Source organism: Marmota monax, unplaced genomic scaffold (assembly GCF_021218885.2).
Source record: "Marmota monax isolate L192 unplaced genomic scaffold, Marmota_monax_Labrador192_F-V1.1 WCK01_AAM20220418_F8-fsc00001, whole genome shotgun sequence".
In the NCBI taxonomy this organism is placed as follows: domain Eukaryota; kingdom Metazoa; phylum Chordata; class Mammalia; order Rodentia; family Sciuridae; genus Marmota; species Marmota monax.
The window spans coordinates 32,819,121-32,846,760 of NW_026693777.1; the positions used below are offsets into that span (position 1 = coordinate 32,819,121).

The following is a 27,640-nucleotide window of genomic DNA, read 5'->3' on the forward strand; positions in this document are numbered from 1 at the left end:
CTTATTAAATCACTAATTCTGAGTAATAAACCACTCCAAAATACAATATTAAAAGAGTTATTTTTTTTTTCATGATTAGTGGGTCAGTAATATTGGATAGACTCAGTTGATCCTTGTGCTGGTCCCATGTGGGATCATTCCTGTGATTGTGGTCACCTGATGGCTTTACGGGGAGGCTCCTGCCCACAGGGCTTGTCTCATTGCCCCGCAGGTTAGCCTAAGCTGGCTCCTGTGGTGGCATGGTGTTCCAAGAGTGAAACTGGAAGCTGTAAGGCCCAGATATGGAAGTTTCACACCATCACTTTCATCACATTCTATTTATTGAAGTAAGAGCCAAGGCCAGCCAGATAAAAGAAACCAGGAAGTAGACTGAACCTCTTTTTTAAAAAAATATGCATATATTTTTATTTGTAGTTGGACACAATACCTTTATTTTATTTATTTATTTTTATGTAGTGCTAAGAATCAAACCCAGGACCTTGCATGTGCTAGGCGAGCGCTCTACCGCTGAGCCACGACCCCAGCCCTAGACTGAATCTCTTGATGGAGGCTGTGTGCACCCAGGGAAAGAGAAATTGTTATAGTCATTTATGCAAATGATCTGCCTTTTTCACTAATAAATCCATATTTATTATAGTTATTGTAGTTGCACAATAGTTTCATTTTAAGATTAAAACAAAAAGTATTACCCATAGAAAGTTCCACTCCCGGATCATTTATCCTACTTTGAGTTCCTGATTTACTCTTCACTATTAAATAATCACTTGACAGCTATTTAGTAGCTATCACTTGGCATAATTGCAAAGGGGGTGAAAAAGGAGTCAGGTTATGCCTTTTTCTATGGCTTGCTCCCAGAATCCAACAAATAATATCAATTAGAAAATATCAAATCTCCAACATCCCTTCTTCTGAGTTCTCATATTGTCTTCAGTCTTTTCTCCAGTATCCTCACATCAATGCAGGAAGCTTAGGAGAAGATAACTGACTTAAGAAAGACAGCAAATGGGCTGTGGATGTGGCTCAAGCAGTAGTACGCTCGCCTGGCATGTGTGTGGCCCGGGTTCGATCCTCAGCACCACATACAAACAAAGATGTTGTGTCCGCTGAAAACTAAAAAATAAATATTAAAATTCTCTCTCTCTCTCAAAAAAAAAAGGAAAGAAAGAAAGAAAGATGGCAAATGATCCCTCTCCTCAGTTTATACCCAAAGAACTTAAAAACAGCATACAACAGGGGCACAGCCACATCAATGTTTATAGCAGCACCATTCACAATAGTTAAATTGTGGTCCCAACCTAGATACCCTTCCATAGATGAATTGATAAAGAAAATGTGGTACATATACACAATGGAATATTACTCAGCATTAAAAGAGAATAAAATCATGGCCTTTGCAGGTAAAGGGATGGAGTTGAGAATATAATGCTAAAGGAACTAAGCCAATCCCAAAAAACCAAATGCCAAACATCTTCTCTGATATAAGGATGCTGATTCATAATGTGTGGAAAGCATAGGAGGACTAGACAAACTTTATATAGGGAAAGAGGAGGGAGGGGAAGGAAGGTGTATAGCGGTAGGAAAGACGGTGGAATGAGATGGACATCATTACCCTAAGTACATATATGAAAACATGAATGGTGTGATTCTACTTTGTGTTCAACCAGAGACATGAAAAACTGTGCTCTATTTGTGTAATATGAATTGAATTGCATTCTACTGTCATATATAACTAATAAGAATAAATAAAATAAAATAATTTACAAAGAAAGACAGCAAATGAAATATGATTGATTTTTATTATGTGGGGCTATAGACTCTTCTATAATTTAATTTCATTGTCAATATTGTCATATAGGGTGTTGTTATAGTGATAACTATGTGTTGAAAAGGGAATTCCCCAAAGCTATTACTATATGTGTGTACCTTTTCCCTTCTCCATGGCCCTTACTGCCATCTAACGTAACACAGAATTTAATTATTGATTTTTGCTTGTTAACTGTTCCCCCTGCTAGAATTTAGGTTCATAAAAGGCAGGGATCTTTGTCTTTTTAATTCACTGATGTGTCCCCAAGGATTAGAACTGTGGCTGGCATCGGGAAAACATTCACCAGGTAGTGTGGTCTGAATGAGGAGGGAGTTATGGACCATTGCTGCTGGAAGATGGTGCAGATAAATCGCCCCACCTTTTACAGGATATACCTATGTCGGTGACCTTGCTGACAGCTCTTGTGGTAGAGTAGTGAGGAAAAGAACCTCACTACTATGAGAAAGTAGAGAGGAGCTAGAGGACAGAATAGGGAGGGAGCCTAAGATGAGAAAGTAAAGACTGGAATAAAGACAATACTGATGACTTTGAAGAGCTGGGAGTTTGCTTCCTGAGATGGGTAATAACATATAGGAGGAAACCAGCCCACAAAAAGGAAGAAAAAGATGATTTTTTTTCCCTTCTGGACAAAAATCAGTAATGGTACAAACTCCCTGAGAATTTGCAAGAAGAACTTAGGGCTCAAGAAGAGAGGTACCATAAAGAGGAGGTACATTTCTTCCACTGAGATTGGATGGATGCCAGCATATGTGGACACAGATGCAGGTGGGAGGAAATCCCGTGGCAGAACTGGAGGAAGTTGTTGAAGAAAGAAGAGGAAATGTCAGTGATTTTAAATAGAAAATGTGTGCTCTTGCCTTCTGGAGGAGAAAGTGCGTTCACTGGCAGTGGGGTCCTTTGTATTCCTGTTAGGATAAGGCATGGTGGAAGATGGCATTTACCAAGGCAGGATGCCACTTCACCCTCACTCTGGCTTCTCATCCATTGCTTTCCACCACAGTGAGTGGCATTGTGGCCCACGCAGCTGCACAGGACTGAAACCTGGAGTCATCTTTGTCTCTTCCCTCTTGCCCTCCACATCAAATTTATCACCAAATCCTCTTGATGACTCTTTCTAAACACTTTTTGAATCTCTTATCTTTATCCCCACTGCCATTCTCTTAGATCTGGTGACCTGAGTTACTGAAGGTTAGGTTGCCAATGGGTTTCAGTCTTCGGTCCTTTTCATTTCTGTAAAATTTTCTACATGTGGCTCAAGGAATCATTCCCAAAAGATCTGATCATGATCCTCCCCTGCTGGTCTGTGTCTCCTGATTGTTGTCAAGTAAAAGTCTCAATTCTTCAACCTTGGCATGCAAAACTTCATGCTCTGACTCCTGCCTACCTCCTCGTGAAGACAAAGACCTTGGGAGAAGAGAGAACAACAACATATTTTTGAAAATATGGATACACCGAATGGATTTGGCTGACCAGAGATACTTTTAATATGTTTTAAATATAACTTTAGTTGAAAATTAATAACTAGAAAGTTGTTTACATTAGGCAAAAAGTACAGAGGTTTATAGAATGAGAATATTACCTAAATCAATGACAGAGAAAAACACTAGCAAAAAATATTAAGCATGTATTAGGGACTAGGATAGTGCCCAGAGGAAGTAGTATTATCTATAAAATCTAAGGTAAAAATATATGTAAAAATAACCTAGCCATGGCCAAAGCCTGCAACTGTTTGAATATCAAAAAGAATAATAAAGCATAATAACTTAGTGAATTGAATGATGAAAATCCATGTGTCTATAAAGGCGGGGTGTGTATGTGTGTGTGTGGGGGAGAGACACCAAAACAGAACTAATGTGGTCATTTGAAAGGGCTTGTGTATTGACTTTCTATTTTGACAATTAGTAACTAAAGAGAAGGATTTAAGCATTATCCAAATTTTCTGTAAGAAATTTATCTTAGAATAACTAAATAGCCTCAACTGATGAGGGAAAGTTCTACTTTACAGAAGAATGTTAGCCAAGAATGTAGAAAGCATTCTATAATCCCTATTAAAATTATTGACTTAGGGGCTGGGGTTGTGACTCAGTGGTAGAGCACTTGCCTAGCATGTGTAAGGCATTGGGTTCAATTCTCAGCACCACATATAAATAAATTAAACAATAAAAGTCCACTGACAACCAAAAAGAATATTTTAAAAATTATCAACTTAGACAAGTATGCTCAATTGTTCTTAAAATATGTAGGTATATGATTGATAGGACCTAGACATTCACAAAAGTAATACCAGAGATCACTATCTTGTTTCAAGGGATAAAGGGAGAATTAATTTTTAAATTAAAAGCCCAGGAGATCATACCATTGCCTAGGTGAGAATGCTAACAATCTTCTCTAACAAAAATGCAATACAAAATGCATCTATGATACATTCTAGCCACACACACACACACACACACAAAATGCTTTAACTCATCAAATCTTAACTTTCAGATTTAAATTTTAGGGGTTGAGGAAATTGAATGGCATAGTAAAATAACAAGCAAACAAACTCAGAGAGTGGGACAGTTAGCTAGGTTCTTTCAACAAATTAAGGTCATAACAAAGAGAAAAATGGTCTGTGAGGCAAAGCGAGATTTGAAACTAGGTTGTGGTTTGAACAAATGAACCATAAAGAACATTTTGAGAACATATTTTGGAAATTTGAATATGGCCTAGACAAGATGAAAATATATTGATGGAAAGCTAGAGAACCTTATGTAAAATTAGCAGATAACAAAAACAGCATAGTAGGTCACATTTTGGCAAAGCATGTACATAAACATCTGGAAGGATGTACACTATGGTGTTTGCAGTAGTTATTTCCTGGTGGTAGAACTATGGTGTGCTCTACCAGTTTTTATTCTCTAGTTTTTTTTTAAAATGCAGTTTTCTACAATGCATGCATCAATATTTAATGATAATAAATAGTACAAATAGGCCAAATGTGCAAAGAAGATGGGCAAGGAGTCTCTACAGACAGTGAAGCATAGCGCCTCTGCAGTTTCCACAGCTAGGGTAGGAGCCCTGGATCCTGGCCCTTTATTTCATTCATCAGATTGCATCTGAGGGAAGGAAGAGATTCCTGAGTAAGTCATCCCCAAACAGAAGATTTTGATGGGCCATTTTCACCTGTGGATGCCAGAGGTGATCCTGCTACTCCCCTGACTGTGGATCCAGAGAGCTCTGGGGGCAAGCTTGAGTATCTGTGAAGACTTCCATTGTTCATGTTAGGAACCAGGGTAAAAAAAAAGTTCTCAGGCTTCTGAGAATTTTCTCTTTTTGCTGCCTTCTTGCTGTCTGGGTGTATACCCTTGGAAGGAGGAATAAATCCTTCTCAAGGGGCTGTGTTGCTCTTGATGCCAACTTAACTTTGAAGCAAAATTGGATTATGGGAAAAAGATTATGCAACTTAGAAATTTTAAAATTCAAATCCAGCATACACAGATAAGAAGTTCTAGAGTGGGTTCAAGGCTTGAGAGTGACTGAGGCAATTGTAAACTGAGAACTGGCCAGAGCTAAACCCCATCTCCTTTTGCAGTGGGCATAGCAGGTCCTTGATCCAACTTGTCCTGCCTGGGTAGACTCCTAGACAAACTAATGCTTTATAGCTACAGATTCTTTGCTTCCTTTACTTGGTGCTCTGAGACATCAAACCTTAACAGGATACCAAACACAGAATATTAAGTAGCTTCATGGCCCTTTTCTTTGGTACTTCATAGGATATGATTGTAATTCTATGACATTAATTTAGGGCTTTGGAAGTAGCATCTTTGATTTTCTCTTCCTTTTTATCATCTCCTTCTCCACCGGGAACTTGGACTCAAAAAGATTATGTACTCAGAGAAAGACTGCACCACTTAAAAGCATCTCTAATAATAGAAACTTAATGATTCTTAGTTGGAGTTGTCTTCTGTATATCTCAGCCTAAAAATCCTTAGGTCTCTTAGTGTTTCCCTGCAGGTCTCCTTTGGCTCTGCAGTTCTCAATTTGCAGTTTTAATATATTTTAAGAACTTGTGTGCCCTCTAGAGGAGCAATATAAAAATTCAGGGTTGACAGAAGTTGCCAAATTTTGTTTTGTTTTAGTAGCCATCAAGTCTTATATTTATTTATTGCTTTGTATAATTTAGAAGAATTTGTATACATGAACACTTAAGTTATTAGGCACAAAGATTGGAGATCAAAAGGGTGGAAATTTTCCAAGAAGTGTAGAGAAAGATGGAACTGTCAGACCTCTCTCCATGCTGGGAAAAGCCTAGCGAACTTCACCTGGGGGCAGAGGAGAAAAGTTCTTTATCGAAACTTACTAAAAGTTGTTTTTGGTTTATTGCATATATTTTTAAATTTTATTTTTAAAAAATTTTTATTTTTTATTTTTATTTAGTTATACATGACAGTAGAGTGTATTTTGATGTATTATATATACATGGAGTATAACTTCCCATAGTTGTACATGATGTGGAGTTATACTGGTCATGCATTCATAGATACTGTCTTTCCTATTCCCACCCCCGCTTCATTCCCCTTTGTCTATTCCAATGAACTTCTATTCTTCTCTCCTCCTTCCAGCTTGTTGTGTGTTAGCATCCATATATCACAGAGAACATTCAGCCTTTGGTTTTGGGGGATTAATTGCCAAGTTTTGAGGTTGAATTTTGATTACATGTAAAAGAGGTTGACTCTTGAATGGAATTATTACCCTTGTCATGGCTACTCTTATTTATAAATCTAGGTACTTAGATAGAACAAACCTAGATTTTCCTAATGAGTTGTATTTTAGAATGAGCAAAACAGTATTTATGCATATTGAATGGTTTTTAAATAATCATAAATATAGCAAGATGTATTTTTATTTTATTTCTATTATAGATTTTGCCTTAGTTTATAACTAAATATATCCTTTGTTACAGAGTTCAACCTTTATTTTCCTTTCCCAAGAAATATATTCTTTCAGTCACTTTTATGATAAAACATGTACATAGTATATGTGAAACTTGTTACATTTGAAACATATTTATCAATTCTTATACTATTTTCACAAAATTCAATCACCTTTTAAATATCAAGAATTTTGTAATATTCTGAAGGTGGAAAATAAAATTAAAAATTTATAGGGAAAAATGAGAAAGAAGCCATTTGGAAATAATCAGGAAAATCTAGTTTTAACTAACTATAATATCTAAATTGCACTAACTATAATATCTAAACTTTACTATGATTAATATTTCTAATTGAGATCTTGCTTCTAGTTTAGTTTGTTATAAAATATACATAAAATGTTGCATATTGTTTTCTTATCGTATTTTCTATATAGTGATATTTTAGTAATCATATCCATTGCATAAATTATAATAATTTCTCCCATTGCTGGGCAGCTAGATTGCTTCCAATTGTTAATAACAGTTATATTTAATATTTTTTTAATCATGTAGCATTTTCCATGGTGTGTGTTTGTTGGCTGGTTCATCTTTCTTTCTTTCTTTCTTTCTTTCTTTCCCTCTCTTTCTTTTTTTTTTTTTTTTTGTGTTGAGGATGGAACTCATGGTGTTGTGCCGGTTGGGCAAGTATTCTATCACTGAGCCACACCCTCACCTTCCACATTTGGGTTTCTGTTCCTAGGACTTAATCCTGGCTGTGAAATAACTGAATCAAGAAATGTGATCTTTTAAAAAATGACAGTACATTTTTCTACATCACTTTCTAAGAGAGTTTATGCCAACTCATATATCATCAATCACTAAAGAAAATATCAAGTTCAATACACCTATCCAGCACTGAGTTCTACTGTTTTTAAAATGCTTTGATAATTTAATGGGCCAAAAAAATCCTGTCTGACTATTTTGATTTCAATTTCTTTTGCATTTGGTGAGACTGGACCTTTTTCCAAGTTTGAGTTTTATTTCCTCTTTTGAGGATTCTCTGGAAATCTGGTTCTTATTTTTTTATGTCTTTTCAGGACCTGCAAGTCAGAAATTAAGTTACATTGAAGGTAGGGTGTCTCATAGAAAATCCTGCTTCATAAAGTCAGGCTGCAAATAGCCACTTCTTTAGGTTAAGAATGAACCAGAAGAAAACCTAAACCCATGTTCACCACCTAATTCCTGTTAGGTGCAGGGCAGGCTGAACAAACATTAGCTGCAGGATAGCCCGGGCACTCAAACCCCTCTCTGTATGGTCCTTTATCAACTGATTGCATCAAGTCTGAACACTCAACCCCACTCAAGGCTGAACACTCGACCCCCACCCGTCTGCAATGGAAACCCACATCTGACCCCTATCCTATCTGCCTCAAAGCAGAAGATGACACCCTTAGCAACTACTGTATAATCCAATCATTGTACACCAACAAGGCAGCTTGCAGACCCAGAGACCCCATTCGATTTTGGCTGTAAAAACTCTCTCCTGCTGGACCCCTCTCTCTTGCTTTCACTCTCTCTTGCTCTCTCTTTCTTCTCTCGCTTCTCTCTCTCTCTCTCTCTCTCTTTCTCCTCTTTTGCACTTCTGCAATAAAGATCTCTTGGTCGCTCCAAGTGTTGAGGTCACTTTCCTTTCAATCCCCACTCCTGGGAAATTGTAAGAAAAAAAAAAGAAAAGAAGAGAAAAAAAGTTAAACAGCACAGAACAGGGAAAGGAAGAAAGGGAAAACCCTGACCCAGTTATAAGCATCACCCCAGATTCCCAGTCCCTGGTGTCCTGAATTGGTCTGGAGTAGTTCTGGATTTGTCCTGGTACTTGGAGGGTACAGATACCTGGAGGAAGCCACCATCACTTCAAGCAGCAGATAGTCTCAGAAATAAGACTTCTTACAAGATCTAGGCTCACCAGGAAATAAAGGCATCATAGGCCAGAAATCATAAGAATAGATACAGGTAACATTTGTCATCTAAATTCTCATTCTGAACTCCAGGGAACCAAGTACATTTGGATCCACTAAGCTTTCCACAGCATACAAAATTTTGCCACACACCACCTAAAACTCAAGAATCTAATAGATCCAGAGTATGAAACTCCTGAAAACCAATAAGCTAAGGCGAATAGCTGAACAGAAAAATAGGGAAAAGATTTGAACATATCCTTCACAGGCAGAAATAGCAACAGGCCAATAAACCTATGAATAGGTGTGTCAGGGATACGCAAGTGTAAGTCACAATATATTACTTCTGTACACCTATTTAAGTAATGAGCATTTCTATTATTACCATTTGTAATAGCCCCCATTAGAAATCCCTCAGATGTCATCTACAATAGAATGAGTTCACTAGCATGGTAAATTTTCATAGTGAAATACTATACACTATAGCAAAGAGATTAAACAAAATGTAACTCTCTGAACAACTTGGATGGCTTCCATGAGCATAATGCTGAGGAGACCAAGTACATACCAGAGGATTCTATTTACATAAAATTTTAAAATGGGCAAAATGATTACATGGAATTAAAACGCAAGAAGGTGTTTTCTACTTGTGGGTGGGGTTAGTAACTAAAAGGGAATTTTAAAGGCATTGACGTTCTGATAACTCTGTATTCTGCTTTGTGATCTTGGTGCTGCTTACTTAGATGTGTTAACTGGAAATTCATTCCACTGTCTACTTACAATTTGTATAATTTTTAGAAACCTTTATAAAGAGACAGAAAAAGATATAAGTAAATTGGGAGATATACTAAATTGATCGATAGAGCTAGTGCAATCCCAGTGAAAATCTCAACAGAGTTTTGTGAAAGTTGGTGAGCTTATTTTAAAATTTACAGAGAAATATATGATTAACAAGGATGACTTGAAAAAGAACTAGGTGGAAGTATTTAACATACCTGATATAAAACTATGGTAACTAAAACAATAGGCCAGTGAAATATAAAGAGACATACAAATTTGAAAATGATATGTGACAGACATAATACCAATGGGAAAAGGATGAACTTGTCAATGAATGACAGGGTCAATGGTATTTAGTATCTATATGGGACAATTAGTATGTATAGGGTAAAAAATACAAAATTAGATATCTATATCATACCATGTACAAAGTAAATCACAGGTGAAGTAATCAAAGAATGAAGGGCAAAATTATAAAGCTTTTTATAAAGTAATATAAAAGAATATTTCATTATTCCAGATTCAGAAAAATTTCTCAAAGAAGACATAAAAAACTGTTATGATTTGGATGTGAGGTGTCCCCTAAAAGCTCACATTTGAGACAATGTAAGAATGTTCAGAGGAGAGACAATTGGGTTATAAGAGTCTTAACCCAATCAGTGAATTAATCTCCCTATAAGGATTAGCTGAGTGGTCACTGAAGTGGTAGAATGTGGCTGGAAGAGGTGGGAATTGGGGGTATGGCTATGGGGTATATATTTGTATCTGATGAGGAGAGTCTCTCTGTCTCTCTTTCTGCTTTCTGATCACCATCTGAGCTGCTTCCCTCTGCCATACTCTTCTGCTGTAATGTCCTGCCTCATCTCAAGCCCTGAGGAATGGAGCCGGCCTTCTATGCACTAAGACCTCTGAAACTATGAGCCCTCAAATAAACTTTTCCTCCTTTAGAGGAGGAGAAGTTTATTTCTGGTCAGATCTTTTAGTCACAACAGCAAAAAAACTGACTAAAACAAAAGCTTAGCCATAAGGTAAAGCTTAAGAAATTAGACTCTAATAAAATAAAATTTTCAATTCATTAAAAGTCACCACAAAGAGAGTAAAAAGACATTACGAAATGGAAAGAGATATTTGCAATACATATTACTGACAAAGGAACTATAGATAGGACATCTACAGAGCAACATGAAAAGACAGATTTGTATTAAAAAGTTAGGCAAAAAATTGAACAAAGCTTTATAAAGATTTCCAAGCACCAATAAATGTACAAGGGAGGTACAATATCATTATTATTACAAGGAAAATACATTAAAACCTCAATAAGAAATCATATAAATTTACCAGAATGGTAAAATAAAAGATCCAACAATGAAAGTGTTGGGATATTGCTTTTGACAATACAATAAAGATATATATCTAGGAGTGGGATTTCAGGATTACTCATATCCTATAATCCTGCAATTCCACTCGTAGGTATATGTCTTAGAGGTATCTTGCACCTGTTCCACACAGGATACAATAAGAATCATCAAACAGCAGTCTCTGTAATAGGCAAATATAGAAGCAACTCAAATATTCATTGATGGCATGTTATATATTTTACCACACAGGTAGTAAAATAAAGAAAAGCAAAGATGGTCTTTACTTCCAGAGAGAAGGAGGGGACTGCTTTAGAGAAGACACACGAGTACTGAAAATGTACTGTTTGTTGATCTGCATGATGTCTGTGTGAATATTCACTATATGCTTTATTATTTAGACTGCATATGCATGTTGTAGGTACTATTTAATACATATGATCAAACACAGAGAAGAAAATGTAATTAGATATTTTCGTTTCAACTTAAATAAAAATGCATTTGTTGATCAGAGAAAATGCACTGTTCAATTTCTGTTTTCTTACATTCATTGAGATTTTCCTTCTAGAACCTAGTATACAATCAAGGCTTATCTGTATTCCATGTATCATATCTTTCAGTAAGCTATGCCATGGACTTGTAGATCATTTGATATCCATTAATTTAATTTAATTATAATGAAATTAATTGCATTAGTGATGAAAGCTGAAAAAAAATCACCCCCAAACTTAGCAGCTTAAAACAACATTTCCTATATTTTTGTGGTTCAGGCACCTGGACAGTACTGAGCTGACTCCTCTGACTCAGGGTCTCTCACAAGTCACAGGCAAGATGTTGGCCGAGCACAGGGAAGGATGAAATCCTGTAATTTGTGGCAGCATAGACGAGCCTGAAGGACATCATATTAATTGAAATAACCTGGGCACAGAAAGACAAAGATCTTGTGTTCTGAAGGAGATGTGGAAGCTGAAAACATTGACCTTGTAGAAACACAGTCATTAGAGCCTGGGAAGGGTAGGGATGGAAAGAGTTTAGTTATTGGGTACAAAAACATAGTTAAGAAGATTAAGTTCTGTGTTCTGTAGCAAAGTAGAGTGGCTACCATTAATAATTGTATATTTCAAAATAACTAAAAGAAAGGATTTTTTGATATTTCTAACATAAAGAAATGATAGATGTTTGAGGTAATGGATATGTTAATGATGGAGAGACCTGATTTGGTCATTGCAAACTGTACACAGGTGTCAAAATAGCATATTGTTCTCCTTGAATATTTAAAATTATCATTTGTTAACTTAAAAAAAATGATGACTGTGGGGGTTGCAGTCAGCTCCAAGCTAGACTCACAAGGATTCCTTTCCAAGAACACTCATGGGGTGGTTGAGGATTTGGTTCCTTCTAGGTTGGGGGCTGAGGGCTTCAGTTCCTTACTGGCCAGAGGCCTCCCTCAGGTTTTTCCCATGTGAGCTTCTCCATAGCTCACAGCATGACAGCTGGCTTCCATCAGAGGAAGCCAGCAAGCAAGGCTGGTGACATCAAGGGTGTAACATCCCAGGTATTTCTCCTTGTACACAGCTCATTAGAAGCTAGGCTCTAGGTCCAGCTCACACTAGAGGGGAAGGGATTGCCCAAGGGCACGAATACCAGAAGCTGTGGTTTGAATGTGTCCTCCAAAAGTTCAGGTGTTGGCAACTTAATCCCCCAATTCACATGTTGATGGTATTTGAAACTGGGGGGTAGGGGAGGTAATTAGGGTTGGATGAGATCATGAGAGCTGGGTTCCCATGATAGGAAAAGTGGCTATTTATTTTATTCTGTTGAGTTTCACAAGGATTAGTGGTTTCATTAGAAGAGGAAGAGAGACATGAGCTTGCACACTTGTTCTTTTGCCAAGTGATACCCTCCGCCATGACATGATTTAGCGATGAGGCTCTCATCAGATGCAAGCACATTAATTTTGGACATTCCAGCCTCCTCCAGAACTATAAGAAACGTTATTTCTGTTCTTTATAATTTACCCAGTCTCGGGGATTCTGTTATACCACCAGAAAACAAGCTAAGACACCAAGAGACAGAGATGGGGATCATTAGCAGCTCTCTTCCAACCTGCCTACTGCCTCGATGTGACCCACATTTCTTGTGTTACTTTGGAGAATCAGTAGCCATTATTAACTGAAATCATGATAATACAATACTCATCCTAGATGACAGAATACTGAGTCTCACATGCACAAAGCAGGTAGGTCACAAATCTATGTTTAACAGTCAGAAATTCTGTCCTTATGACTTCAAGTTTGGGCTCTTTTTGAAACGCTGTTCATTTTCTCTGCCCACATTGTGATTTTATATATGGCATGTATCTTTCAGAGTCACTCAAACCTCTTGTTGAACCTTAGTTTGAGCTGCTCTGAAGAACCACTCCATCCAAGTCTTTCTTGGAGTGCCTCCAGGGTCCCCAAAGTGAATTGTAGGTGAATTATATACCATAGTCTATGTTTTAAAACAGTCTGTCCTAAACATATAAACATAACCTATCTATCTGATAAAAATCCATCTGATTGAGTAATGTGACAACAAATACATAAATCTATTTAAATTAATATCTTTTTGTCTATTTGATCTATCTTGATTGATACATGAAATAATCCATGACAATAGTGATATTTTATTTCTCATGTTCTAATGCTTTTTCCTTTGTACTTTTATTGCCACACTATTTGGTCAAACAACTCAATGTTGTATTCACTACTGATTGTATATTTTTTCCAGTGGTGCATCATGATTATAAATAATAGTGGGATTGTGGCATATTTGTATAAGCACATAACATAACTTAATCCATTTCATTCCTTAGTATTTTTTCTTCCCCTCCCCTCTCCCTTTTTCTGATTCCCTTCCTCAACTCTACTGGTCTCCCTCCTATTTTCTTAACTCCCTTTTTAAATATTCTTTTCTCCAGTTTCCACTTATGAGAGAGAACATACTACCCTTGGCTTTCTGAGTCTGGCTTGTTTTGCTCAACATGATACTTTCTAGTTCCATTCGTTTTCCTGCAAATGACATAATTTCATTCCTCTTTATGGCTGAATAAAACCTCACTGTGTATATGTACCACATTTTCTTTATCACTCCATCTGTTGATGGACACCTAGGCTGGTTCTATAACTTGGCTATTGTGAATTGGATTGCTATAAATATGGTTATGCATGTTTCACAATATAATTACGTACTGATTTTTTAACTATTTAAAATTCTCTGGCTTAAATTCTACTTTGTCTAGTATTACTTTATGTTTGAAGGATAGATTTTGGTTTCATTATTATCTTTATCTCTTTTTTGGGGAGTCATTTTATTTTGGATGTGTCAATCATACTCATTTATAAAATGCATTTTTAAAACCTAATTGAGAACTCTGGGTGGTTTAGATTTGTGGGAATGAAAGAAGTCTTCTAATTCATTATGTTGTGTGATGTTTATTGTTTCCTCATCCTATTTTGTGCTGATAAGAAGCTGGCATTGGCAAGGTACCAACTTCATTGTTTGCCCACATGTTTATACAATGCATTGCTAGACTAATCTTAAACATCAATTATCTCTGATTTGGGACTTTGCTGGTTTAAAATCTATGTTCCATCCTCCAAAACTTGGTAACATTTGCAAAAGACTGTATGATCTTTAACTTCATTCATCCTGTATTTCCAATTAGATTCCATATTTTTTCTAGGAGTGTAGATCATCCTAAGACCCTGCAAGCTTGACTTAAAAACACTTATCAGATTTTACTTGACTCTGGTCATAGCATTTAAGTAACAACAGCAATAATAATAAACCAAATTCATCTCTTCATTTTCCCCTTTTTGATTTCACACACTCAGTAGCTAGAACATAATAGGTGCTAAACAACTTCACTGCAGATGTTGTCCAGACTAGACTGACTCCTGAGTTCATGCAGGTTTTTTTAATTATCTGGAAGATTGGAATGTTGACCTTGCCCATAGTGGGTGAGGCCAGCTGATTCTTTCCACTGAATTAGGCAACTGTGCAAGGACAGGAAAAGGGAGCCCTAATTACAGTATCCCACTTACTGTGAGCTCAGCTTTGCTCCACCTGGAAGAACACCCACACCAGCGATCTTGAACTCCAAAAAGAAATTACAAGAGGTCCCACCCCCAGGGATGCTGATTCAATAGGTCCAAGGTAGGGCCCAGGAATTTCCCTTTCTAATGCATTCCAGGTGATGCTGCTGCTGCTTGTCAGGGCCCATGCTTTGAGAAGCACTGACCTGAAGCATGAAGCACCTCAGTCAATAAGCAGATGGAGAAGGCTGTGTGGCTAGTGAGTGTCTAGGGTCATCCAAGTGCTTTGTGTTTTTGGGGTTTCCCCCTCTCTTTTAAAGCTTCAGGAATACCTTTCAAAGTTAGCCTTTGAGAGATTTTGGGGACTAACCAGTCCTAACAACTGACTCTTTCCTAACCTGACTGGGTAGCATATAATTAATTAGTTCACAGATAACCTAGAGACTTCATGTGAATCAGTAGCTGTAATATATTGTCCAGATAAACTGGGAAAGGGGGTGGGCAAGGGAATAGGCAGACAAACATGCTGTGTTTTCAGAAGTTCTTTCCTTTTCTAACTTGTTCCTGATTACATTAAAACCAAGAAGCAGAAAATGGTCAAGTACATGCAACTGAAAGAACTAAAGCCATGACTGAGTCCTGAGGAGGGATCCTGTCAGCTGTACCTACTACACACTGTGTGCAATTTGTGTTTGAATCCAGCTCCTCCTAGCCTCTTTCTTTCCCCTGCAGCTGGGAATCCCTAGGGCCTGCACATATCAAGTCTTTGTGTCCGTCTTCAAGTACAAACATGATCAAAAAGAGGCCCCCTCATCTTAGTTGGTGGAGCCCACAAAAGGGCAAGCAGGGAGGGATAGGTTGTACTTCAGTTCATTTTCTTCCTTAGCCCAGAGCCCTGGTCCAGTGCAGGGACTCACAAGTGACCTGGGGTCTGTAGGATCACCCCCAGCTGCCTTGTCTGCAAGCCAGAGCACCAGTCTGATCTTCCCCCAACTCCACCCTGCCTTCAAAGCCTTCAGTCATCAGCAGTTATCTGGGTCTCACAGAGTTCCAGCCCTCCACTGCCATATGGACACCTCTTATGATGTGAAACCTGCCACTCTTTCAGCCACTCTCTTGCCACCTTTGGTCCTAAATCCCAAATGTCCGCCAAATAGAGCTTCTAAGCCCAGGAATGCCCTTCCTTTATTTCTGTGTGCCTTTCCCTTAGACCTGAAAGCTCTTCCTTCCCACCTTTCCCCTGGTTTATTCAGGCCAATTCTATTCATTCTTTTGAAAAAGTGTGGGAGGTGGCCACTCTGAATGATTCCATTCTCCTTCCCTGAGAGGAGAGGCTTTGACCATCACTACATCTTGTAGTGACCTGGACATTGACCCAGTCTTGGAGGTTGAGGATGCATCTTCAGACGTAGGCGTGTCACCACATGGATTGAGCTACGCTTACCTGTTCCTTTGTGATATTACTCCTGTGCCCTGTTTGGGATAGAATGTTCCATGGAAACGCCTTTTGTGTCTCCCCTTTCTCTTTCTCTGCCTTTGGATGTGGCCTTTCTAGATGTTAGTCAATCTGCTGACAGCAGACATCACTAAGCTGGACTCAACCCTCTGAAACCTGACCCCTTGCCTCAAATTTGAATGGATTTTTCCCAATAAAAGGGTTCAGCACTTACTCGCTCTCTGTCTTTCCATGGACCCCTAAGGTCAGAGGAGCTTTCACAGGACCCCAAAGAAAAAGGTATTTGTCTGTCTCTGTGTGGTTATTTTGTGCAGCCCATTCCCCCTGGAGTGACCTTGAGTGTTTTAGTCGTGAAGAATGCGACAAAAAAGAATTTCATGTGAGAGAAATACTTTTTGTTTGAAATCTTAGAAAATACAAAGAATTGTGGGGGAAATGTGCATCAAAACAATACCCATGTTTCATGCTCCCCTCCAGAACCCTCCACTTACATTTTGATTTTTTTCTTTCTCTCTCTCTTTCTCCCCACCCTCAACCCCAACACTAGGGATTGAACCTAGGCCCTCCCACAGGCTAGGTAAGTGCTCTACCACTTAGCTATATGCCTAGGACATTTAAAAAATTTCTTGGGACACGTTCTCGCTAAGTTGCCTAGGGTAGCCTTGAACTTGCACTCTTCCTACCCCAGCCTCCTCAGTACTTGGGGTAACAGGCATGCACCACCTGTTCTGCTCATGCTTAATTTTTTCAAGGTATTTCTATGCATATATGTTTATGAGTTATAATTTAAATTGATGTATCATGCCCTTTTCACTTAGTACTACATTGTAAGCTGTCTTCTTAATGTTTGTAACTATTATATTGTAAGCTCTCTTCTTAATGTTGTATTTGAGAAAAAACTTTTTAATGGCCACATGTTTCTGTGCATATATATTATATAAAAATAAACATATCTGAACATTTGTTTACTTTACCCATTTTCAAGCTATCTTCATTCTTTTGCTTTTATAAATAAGGCTACCAAGAAAAGGTTTGTACATGATTCTGACAGCAACACTGATTATCCTCTAGGAGAATACTCTAGAGTGGAATTACTAGAACAATATAAAGGAACACTTTAACTCCTATTTTGCACTAGAATATGAATGTCCATCTTTCAATAACCTCTGTTTTTTTATGAGACATTTTTGTTTTGGACTTTGGTCTTTGATAATCTGACTTTGTTTTTTGCATTTGTTTGATTAGGCTGGATATTTTTTAGCATTTATTAATCATATATGTTTCCTCATATCTCTTGTAAACTCTTTGTGTGTCTTTCCAGTTTTCATTTCGAGTCAGTCAAATTTTTTACTCATTTTCAATGCTTGACTGAAGTGTCTTTCCCCTGTGAAGTTCTCCTGTCAGCCCTGTGTGTCACCCCTGGTCTGGTGTGTGTGCACCTACTACTAAGAATTTCTACACTGCCTTACAATTATTTGCAATCCTTTCTCCCGGCAGTGTACAACCCAGCAGTTGGGGGCCAGGACTGAGTCTTATTTTCCTCAGCACCTAATCAGTAGCTTGACACAAAATCTGTGTCAACTTAATGAACTAATGAATAAATCAATGAATATTACTGCAGAGTAGGATTTAACTTGACATGGATTTCATCAGGATGATATATGGACATTTCATATGAAACCATGAGGAGCACCAAGTCCTTGGATAAACCATGAAAATTTGTTATGGTAATATAAATTATAACAGGATAGGATATAAAAATTCACATTATTATACTACTAGAGATAGCAATATTGCTGGCAACTGTTTGCTACAAATAGAAATCACAGCCCTTTTAAGAAAAGTAATTACTTGAGCAAAATATTTAAAAATTATGTTTGTTGATTTATTTAGGATCTTATCAAATTTTCTGAACAATTATCATAACACATTTTTCAAAAGGAGAAGACAAAAAGATGTACTTCCTCTGACCAAAAAAAAAATATATGAACACACACACACACACACACACACACATGCACACACACATATACACATTAAACATACAAACAAAAGCTAAACTTGAAAAACAACTGAATTTCTTCATCATGTCATACTCTCAAATTATATTTCTGATATTCCTAATTTGGTTTTTTTTCACAGTTTTGCTATACAAAAAACAAAAACAAAAACGTATATTACCAGGTTAATACCATCTCTGAGATGTGGGCAAAACCAGAGGTGAAAAAAAGGAAGTTACTGCGAAGTTGGAAACCAGGTAAATACTTTTGTCCCCAGGAGGGATTGCTGGCTGGAGGTCTCAGCTTTCCACCTCAGAGTCCAAGTGTGCAGGGGTACAAAGGAACTCCAGAGATGCTGGATCCCCTCTAGTTGGTTGTTGTCGCCTCCCCCCCTCCCCAGTTGTTTTACCCAAGGTGACAGTGCGGGCTGCATGTGGGGCTGAGTCTCTGATTCAGCTACAGCTGTGGTTCCCCACTTTGCCGTTCTGGTCACAGTTTGGCTAACCTTTGTAAACTTCTAAATGTCCAACTAAAGTGCTTGATTGAGCTCCTTCTGAGCTGTGTCCTGTTTCAGTTGTGAAAGCACAGCCCACAGGAGCCTCAGTAACATTTTGCTGTCTCCATAAGAGCAGAAAGTGGTCTTTATAGGAAGGTGTTATGGCCATGGCCATTAGCTTCAACTGAGGCTGGCTGAGTCCCCGTTCCTCTATGCAAATGCCCAGTTACTTCACGCAGCCGAACTCAGTTAACACAGCTCTCTGGTAAGTCACACATCAGTATTTGTCCAAGAAGCATAGTAAATCCTACCCCCAAAGAACCCATCAATATGATAAGCCTCTAAATGGAGTTTCCAAAAGTGGAAGAACATAGTGTGCCCACTCTCAAATATTGATTCCTACTGATACCCCTGCCTCAATACTAAAAGGCTAGATTTCAAAAGATAATATTTTCTTGTCTGAGTTGTGGGCCACAGTCAGATATTTCTTCCCATCTACTTGTAGCTTTGCATCTTCGCCTGAACACTAAGTACCCCTAAATGGTGGCTCGGGAAGACCCCTCCAAATGCCTAACCTGGTCATATTCCCACATTGAGAAACATCTATGATTCAAGCTTTGCCTAGACCAATTGGCCAGGATAATAACTAAACAGGGGGTAATAATGAGATAAAATAATTCAGGGATCACTGGAAATGAATAGGGTAAGACATTGATATGCTTTTTAAAGAACATTTATCACATAATTTTAAATAGTGGTGTTTCTACTATATTTAAATAAAGATCTATAGGTTTCTTGTAAAAAAAAAATTAGGGGCACCAGATACAAATGTTGGAACAATTAATATCATTGTTATAAGACAATTAACATTGCTTAAAACATACAACATTTTAGTTGTTGTTAATAACACAAAATGAAAAAAAATGTACTGAAATGGTTCTTGAATACAGAGTGGCAACATATTTTCAAACTATATCAAATACTTCTGAAAATATGTTTCAATGCTTTTGTTATGGGAGATAAAAATCTTTAAGGATTTAAGGGTTTTTTTGCTTTTTTTTTTAAATCATGGGTCTGAAACTGATATATTTTTGCTTTTTTAAAAAATCTTTATCTGAAACTGATATATTCTCCAACTTACCAGATATTGTAAGCTTCTATCACAAACTGGATTCCACATTAGTTTGATAGGAATGGCTCTGCCAGTTTCTATACATAAGAGGTCTTATGAAAATCTTGTGGAAAAACATTCGAAATACTGAAGTTCTGAATATGATGAAAATCCATGGGTCCACAATTGAAATCACAGACAGGAAACGCAAGGCTAGAAGATCGTCCGATTCTTCAGTGGCATCCTGGACAGCTCCATAGTAGGAACGATACTGTTTGAAGAAAAACATTCCATTATGATATTGGAAGGTTGGTGACAGCAATTGATTCACTTTATGTCACTTACCTTTCTGTAAGAACATGGCAGCTTAACTTGGAATACTCATTTTTGGTAAATTTATAAGTAGGTGAGGTCACTGAAGCTGACAGGTGTTAGTGAGGAGTCTGAGAGATGGAGAAACTGAGGAGTATGTAGGAGACCTGGTTGATGGACCCCCTGTGGCTGTTGCACTTGCCATGCTCTGGTGTCTAGGTCCCAGCCAGACCATGAAGACCCACTGACAGCTTTCACATACAGGGTCACCACGCTTCCATAAATACAGTCTCTCCAGCTAGTATCTTTACTCCTGTATTTTATTCAATTCTTTCTTCTCTACCTGCTTCCTGTCCTCTCTTATCAGTTTGCTTAGAAATAAGTCACACTTGGAAAACATCACCTATATCAAAGCATCAATAATACTGAATCAATGTGAAGAGACAGGAAATACAACAATGAAAAGACATAAGGTGACTTGAAAAAGGAATAGTTCACCTCATGTGCTCACCTCAGTGTCCTAGTTCTCCTTGGTATAGATTGCTATCTTTCTGTGGTTGACATTCTCTTTTCAAGATAGGGAGGAAAAACGTGCAAAAAAAAAAAAAAAAAAAAAAAGCCTACTTACCTGTGTCTAGCTACCTATTGTCTTGGTCTTCCCTGAGGTCCTAAAGCCTCCTGGAAACCCTGCAATGTGCCTCAGACCACAGCTCTTCCTGCCATTCAACCAACACTGTCTAGATCAGTACTGCCATTGCTTCCTACTCAGGCTGAGGCTGGCCACCTGTTCTTTTTGCCATTATACACCCTATGCCTCCGGAGATTCTAAATCCATAATGAGGCAAATGGACCCTAATGGAATGGAAACTATGCAAATGCAGTATTACTAGAAAATGATATGGATAAGTGCAGAATGGACCTATTCAAGGGAATCAAAGAGCATCTCCTGGAGAAGATGCTTCTTCCCATAACAATTACCTTGCCTTTTCAATACTGCTCAATGGAGCATTTCAGTAGGCTCAGCCACCCCAATCTAGTGCACTTTAGGAAAATGCCCTACATTGGACTCAGCTGTTACTTACATCTCAATGCCTTCTTCCATAACTATTGCTTAATAACACTAATAGCAATAATAATGACTAATGCCCACATAAAGCCTACTGTTCCTGGGCACAGTTCTAAGCACTTAAAAAAATTCATCTTATCTTTAGCCCTCCCACCCCCCCAAAATCTATGAAGTACAGTCATTATCCCTATATTACAGATATGGAAACTGATTATATACTCAGATCATACCTTCCTTCAAGGTCTACCCCAAATATTATACCCTTTACAAAACTATCTGAGGTGGTAGCTAAGCCCACTCCACTTTAGGGTCTGTCTGGATTAGAATCCCCTGATGTGTGACTTCAGGGAAATTACTGTTTCCTCATATTTACAGTTGAAATTATTGTACCTACCTTCTGAGCGATTTTTGTGAAGTCTGAAGTGAGATGGTATGAGGAAAACCTTGAGCTCAGGATCTAGTATATAAGACTCAATAATTAGCTAATATTATTTTTTTCAGTTTGGAGTGTCTCCTGTCCTCTGCCAAACTTCCCTATGGTCCCAATCATCGATTTAGGACTTATGTAGTTGCATGTGCCATTTTTCTCATTTTATATCTCCACAATGAACTACAGAGTGTCTTGGATTTCTATATACCAGATGTGTGCTGAATGAATATGTGGATGATAATAAACTCTACGACTAAGTTGATTTTAAAAAGCAGTTGACATGAGTTTGTTTTTACATTTGCCCCATTCTCTTCAAAGTGGAGTACAGCACAATGTAATTCCAATAATGCAAGAATGCTTGATTAGTGGGATCTGGGTAACTGAATGATACTCTTATAATTACAACAAATCATTTTATTTCTATGCAGTGTTTGCCATGTCAGTTCTATTAATGTATCAGAGGGAGAGAAAGAGAGAAGGGAGGGAGGGAGGGAGGAAAGGGGGGGGGGAGGAAGGGGGAGGGAGGGAGGAAAGGGGGGAAGGAGAGAGTGTGTATGTATTGCTGGGGACTGAACCTATGACTGCACACATGCTAGGCCAGTGCTCTACTACTAAGCTACACCCCTGCTGGGTTATCTGTGTTTTCAAGTCACTAGATTTGTATTAGAAGAATGTTGTTCTACACCTGGCATTTTAAAAGTGGTTCAATTATATAAAGACAGCATGAGACGACTACCTTCTGATGGAGATAGGAGTCATTGAGAAAATGTTGTCATTGCCAACCAGGAGGAGACTTGGCAGGCCATGTCTGCTGGAGAGGTCTCCATCTGATGACCTCTTCTACCCAGTTCATCATCATAACACCCTAGTATGTGCCTTCCTCTCTAGCCCTTTAATCTACTTTAACTCCTTTCCTCTGGGCCCTTCTTTTGTCTCCCATCCCTTATATGTTTCTAATCCCCCCTTTGAAAGGAGCATCTCATTTATTCTTTCTGCCACCAAAATGGCATACACACAAGATCTGTCTCAATGCATGCAGGATGTCCTCTACCACTTCTCCGGTTCCATGGATTCTGGAAGAAATAATCACACAAGCTCGTATTTATCGTTATCCAGCTTTTAAACTGCTCAAGAGTTATAACTCATTTCTACGTACACACCCCCTCTCATCCATCTCTGCTCCCCCTCCAACCTCCAATATATTGTGGTTTTCTAAGATAAAAAGAATCTGGTGAAAGTATATTATACACATTAGAGAATGTGCTGCAAACTGCCTCTAAAGCTCATTCCATATTCTGTATATTTCCTGCTGTACAAAATTGCAAATTTGAAAATTCAATCTACTCATTTTACTCTAATCCAGCAATATTGTGAAGTGAATGTTAAAAATCATACTCAAGATTGGGGTGAGAGTGTAGCTCAGTGGTAAAGTACTTGCAGAGCATGCTTGTGGCCCTGGGTTAATCCCCAGCACTGGAAACAAAAAATTTTTCACTGGCCTGATGAAATACAATAATTATGTTACGAGTAAGTTGGATATAGGCTTATTTTTCTAGTTGCTAGTTCCATTCCTTGGATGAGTGGTTTTCAAGTGTGAGGTCTCAACCCATTGAGTGTGGCAAAGAAGTCAAAACTTTTCATAAAACTGTTATTTATATTTCTCATTCTCATTCTGTAGAAGGTGTGCAGTGAATTTTATGGAGGTTGTATAACATGTGATGACATCACCACTTCTGTGGCTAATGGCATTAATCTGTGCTTGTGTATTTTTGGGTTTTTTGGACCTTTCTAGATTGAGAGTACACTTGTGTATTTTCAGAGATTGTTTCTAGTACTTCTTACTTTTAATACGCTTTTTTGTTTTACTTGCTATAATCGCTATAACTTTATATCATTCACTAAGTCATTTTGAAATCTCAATGCTTTCCTTGAACCAGTACTAAAACATGAGAAGTAGACTTTGATATCTTCTTTGCAATAGTATTTTTAAAAATTCTTAGTTTTAATATCTTATATGATAAATACTGATAGATATTATCAACATAAATAAAAACCCTCTGGGTTTCTATGATTTTTTAAGAGTATAAAGGGGTACTGAAATCATAAAGAATTTGAGAACCATAACCTTAGACTATAACACTATTTCCCAAGCAGATTATATCTTTTGATTAATTTGCTATATCCAGGAAGCAATAATAAGAAATGTAAGCTATAATTAGTAATAAGAGTAATGTTAATTATTGAACAAAGGCACTGGTTTGGGGACACACACACACACACACACACACACTCATACTGTACATGCTATATATCCCTTATTTAAAATGCTTGAGACCAAAATTGTTTCAGATTTAAGATTTATTTATTTATTTATTTGGATTTTGTAGTATTTGTATATAGATAATGAAATATCTTGGTGATAGAAGTCTAAATGAGATTTTCATTTGTTTCATATGGACCTTGTACACTTAGTTTGAAGGTAATTTTATACAAATTTTGAGTGTGCCAGAGTTTTGACAACAAACTGTCACATGAGGTTAGGTGTGGAATTTTCCACTTGTGATATCATGTTGATTGTCAGAAGTTTCAGATTTGGAGCATGTGGATTTTGGGATTAGGGATGTTCCACCTGTGTGTGTCTGTGCATGTGTGTGTGTGTGTGTGTGTGTGTGTGTAATTTCAAATCTTCATATCTATCTTACAGAAAACAGTATGATTATTTTTATTTTACAGATGAGAAAGCTGACATTAGAGGATAAATAAGTGCCAATCCTTGCCAGTAAGTAATGAAGCCTGATTCAAATCCATGTCCTACACCAAAACCCTTGTCCTTTCTAGAAAACGATGATTCTTGTGAAGAATTCTATCAATATTACACATATTTAGAACTTTAAAAATTTTTTAGCAAAATCATCTTCAAGTCCATTATTTTTTTGCTTCTCACTAAACTTATATGAGTTATTCAAATCTCCTTAGAGACATGTCCAAATGCAATGCTCTTACCACTGTATTATGTTGCTTTCTGTGTTATTTTTACTATAACATTCAAACTCAGGTCAAAAATTTCATGGTTTGGCTAATGTCTGCTTTATCAGAGCCTAGGTTAAGTGGGATTTCAACTAAGGTGGTCTGCAAACATTTTCTATAAAGGACCAACCAATAAATATTTCAGGCCTTAAAGACCAAGAGGCAAAATCATTACCATGTGGTAGTACCAAGATAATGAGAGAGAAAGAGAAAATACATTTCCACAATTTTTATTGATGACATTCAGGATGCAATAATAATTTTTTAAATACAAATTTACTATGGAGAAGAATAAAACTTTTTAATGGAATAGTATTTGGCTTAGTTGGGACTTAAAGGTCTTGGTTGGTTGCAAATATTCATTGGTAAGAACTATTATTAACTTCAGGGCTATACATAAAATAGCGGGCAGGCAGATTTGGCCCGTGGGCTTTTGTTTGCCAACTTCTGTTTAGAATGTGGTTCCACCAATGCCATCCCTGAACCAGCAGTTTCAGCTTCACCTGGAAACTTGTAAAGAATAAAAATTAGGGCTAAGGATGTGGTTCAGTGGTAAAGCACATGTCTAGCATGTGTGAGGTTTGGGTTAACCCCTTGCTTTGGAAGAAAAACAAAATAAAATAAACATTTTTTAAAAACCTAAAAACATCCTAAAGGAATCCTGGGGGTGTGGGACCCAGTAATCTTTCTTTTTACAGCCTGCTGATGATTCTGAGCATTCTAAAGTTTGAGAACCATTGCTGTATCTATCTACTACGTCTACCTCTGCCTTTTTATGTAGACATTGACTGATTGATTGATGGAGTTCTGATCCTAATCCTGCATGATAGTGCTACAGGTTATGCATCCTCCACACATTAAGACCTTCATTTAAAGGAAAATCTCTTTATGTCTCCCTTTGATTCCCCATTGAAACTAACATCCAGAATTGCTATATCCTGGTAAGAAATTTAACTTTCCTAGTCCCATAAGTCTCTGATTCCAAAGACTTTGAACTGGCTATGTATTGTAATTTATTCAAATATAGTTTTTGCTAAACAGGTACATTGGAGGTGGGAGAGAGGGGGAGGAGCTATGCTGAAAAAGTCTTCTCCTATGCCAGCCACTTCTAGGTGTCTGGGCCCCCAGGAATGAATACCCTAAAAACGGGGGGTAATTCAAACCCTCAGTAACTTAAAACCCAAGATAATGGCCTTCATGCCAACTCACGTGCCAGAATAGAAACAAAACCTGTCAAGGCAGGTTGTCAAAACGACACCACCAGCTGCAACCACATACAAACAGCCTCTTAGCCTCTACCACACCTCCTCCCGCGGTGGCACCAGAAACAGTTGCAACAGAGCATCCAAGTTCACTCAAACTAAATCTGCAAGCCAATGGGGAAGAATTAAACTGTCCCTTAGTTCCTTTCCACCCCAACACCCAGAAAAGAACCCTCAGACGCCATTCGTCCATTTCTTACACCATTAAAACCATGAGCACATCTAAAGAAATAAAACTTCACCTAGCCTTCAGGAAAAGCAGAGGAACCGTATTGTCACGGAAAGGCCAAACTTCTCCAAGGTTTGAGGGATTTTTGTCCCTGAGAGCTCCCCAGAGGGAAGCAGACAGGAGGGAGTCCTGTCACAATGGAAAGGATTTTGCTGGGTCATGTCTTCTTTCCCTTTTCCTGACCTTCCCTCTTCTCGTTCAGCGAATTGGACTTTATCTTAGGGCTGTGGAGGGAATCCGACTTGAGGAGCACAGTGACAAACCCTCCTGGCCCAGGACGCAGATCCTCTTGTGCGGGCACGGGGTTCACCGGGTTCCACCCTTCCAGCCCCGCACCAGCAGCCCAGCACGCCCCAGTTCCCCACAACTTTGCTCCCAGCTACTCACAATTAAAGGCACAGAGCACATAGTGAAGAGCACTGTCATGAGGGCCAGCAGCAGGAGGTGATCCAGCTCCTCCAAGGGATGTGAGGATGCCACCTTCTTTCCCGCGCCTGGCTCCGCGATGTCCCTGAGTCCACAGCGCGTGTGTCGTCTCAGTCGCTGGTGCATAGTGTAAAGGTTGCGCATCGCCCCAAGGTTGCACAGAACGATGGCAAGAACCACCAGCGCCATGAGCGTGGAGTAGAGAACAGAGTAGACCACCACCCAGATCGAGTCATCGCGGACCATCCGGATGAAGCACCAGGTGCCTGGGCAGTACTGAATGAACTTCCCGAAACCCATTAAGGGCAGTGCGCAGAAAGCCAGGCAGAATGCACCCACCACCGGAGCCACGAGTACGCCCCGGCGTAGGGTGATGTGCCTTTGGTAGAAGAAGGGGTGCCCCAGGGAAAGCCAGCACTCCAGAGCCATGGCCAGGAGCTGTAACGTCGATGCGAGCCCAAAGAAAGACATGAAGAAAGCGAAGGTTTGGCACAGTGACTCGTCACCGGACGCAGGCATTAGCCCTCGGAGGCTCCGATTTTGCGCATAGGCAGCCAGAACCACCGGGCTTATCAGGCACTTGCCCAGCAAGTCGGTGATGGTCAGGCCGCACACCAGCACGTAGAATACCGAGGGCGGCGGGCGCGGCGGGCGCGGTCGGCAAGACCCTAGCCCTGAGCGCGCCAGCAGCCCCAGGGCCAGCAGGTTGCCCAGGAGGCCCGCACTAAACAGTACCCCGCCCATCGTCGCTGAGTTGCCTTTCTCCACCGAGGTGGTGTTCTGACATGGATAGAAGGGAGACTTCATGGTGGGCGGGCTCGAGTGGAGGCGGTGGGAGGGCGTGAGCCCCGGTGCCCAGGTGCCGAGAAGCCCCCGGCGATTCCCCGCGCAGCTCTGGTGAAGAGGCTGAACTGTAAAGGAAGCTCTGCAGGCGGCAGGG

The 27,640-nt window shown here is 38.8% G+C and overlaps 1 protein-coding gene across 2 annotated transcripts; it reads right to left on the reverse strand.

Moving 5' to 3' along the window:
* Positions 1–280: 280 nt before the first annotated feature.
* Ptgdr (prostaglandin D2 receptor) lies at positions 281–27,640 on the reverse strand. Of its 2 annotated transcripts, XM_046461832.2 has the most exons (3): positions 26,662–27,640; positions 19,979–20,219; positions 281–3,229 (listed from the first exon to the last, which is right to left on the reverse strand). In XM_046461832.2, the coding sequence occupies exons 1-2, from the start codon at positions 27,505–27,507 to the stop codon at positions 19,998–20,000; spliced, it is 1,068 nt and encodes a 355-aa protein (XP_046317788.1). In that variant the 5' UTR covers positions 27,508–27,640; the 3' UTR covers positions 281–3,229; positions 19,979–19,997. The 2 variants fall into 2 exon arrangements, with proteins under 2 accessions (XP_046317788.1, XP_046317787.1); XM_046461831.2 differs by lacking the exon at positions 281–3,229 and having other exon boundaries at positions 18,211–20,219.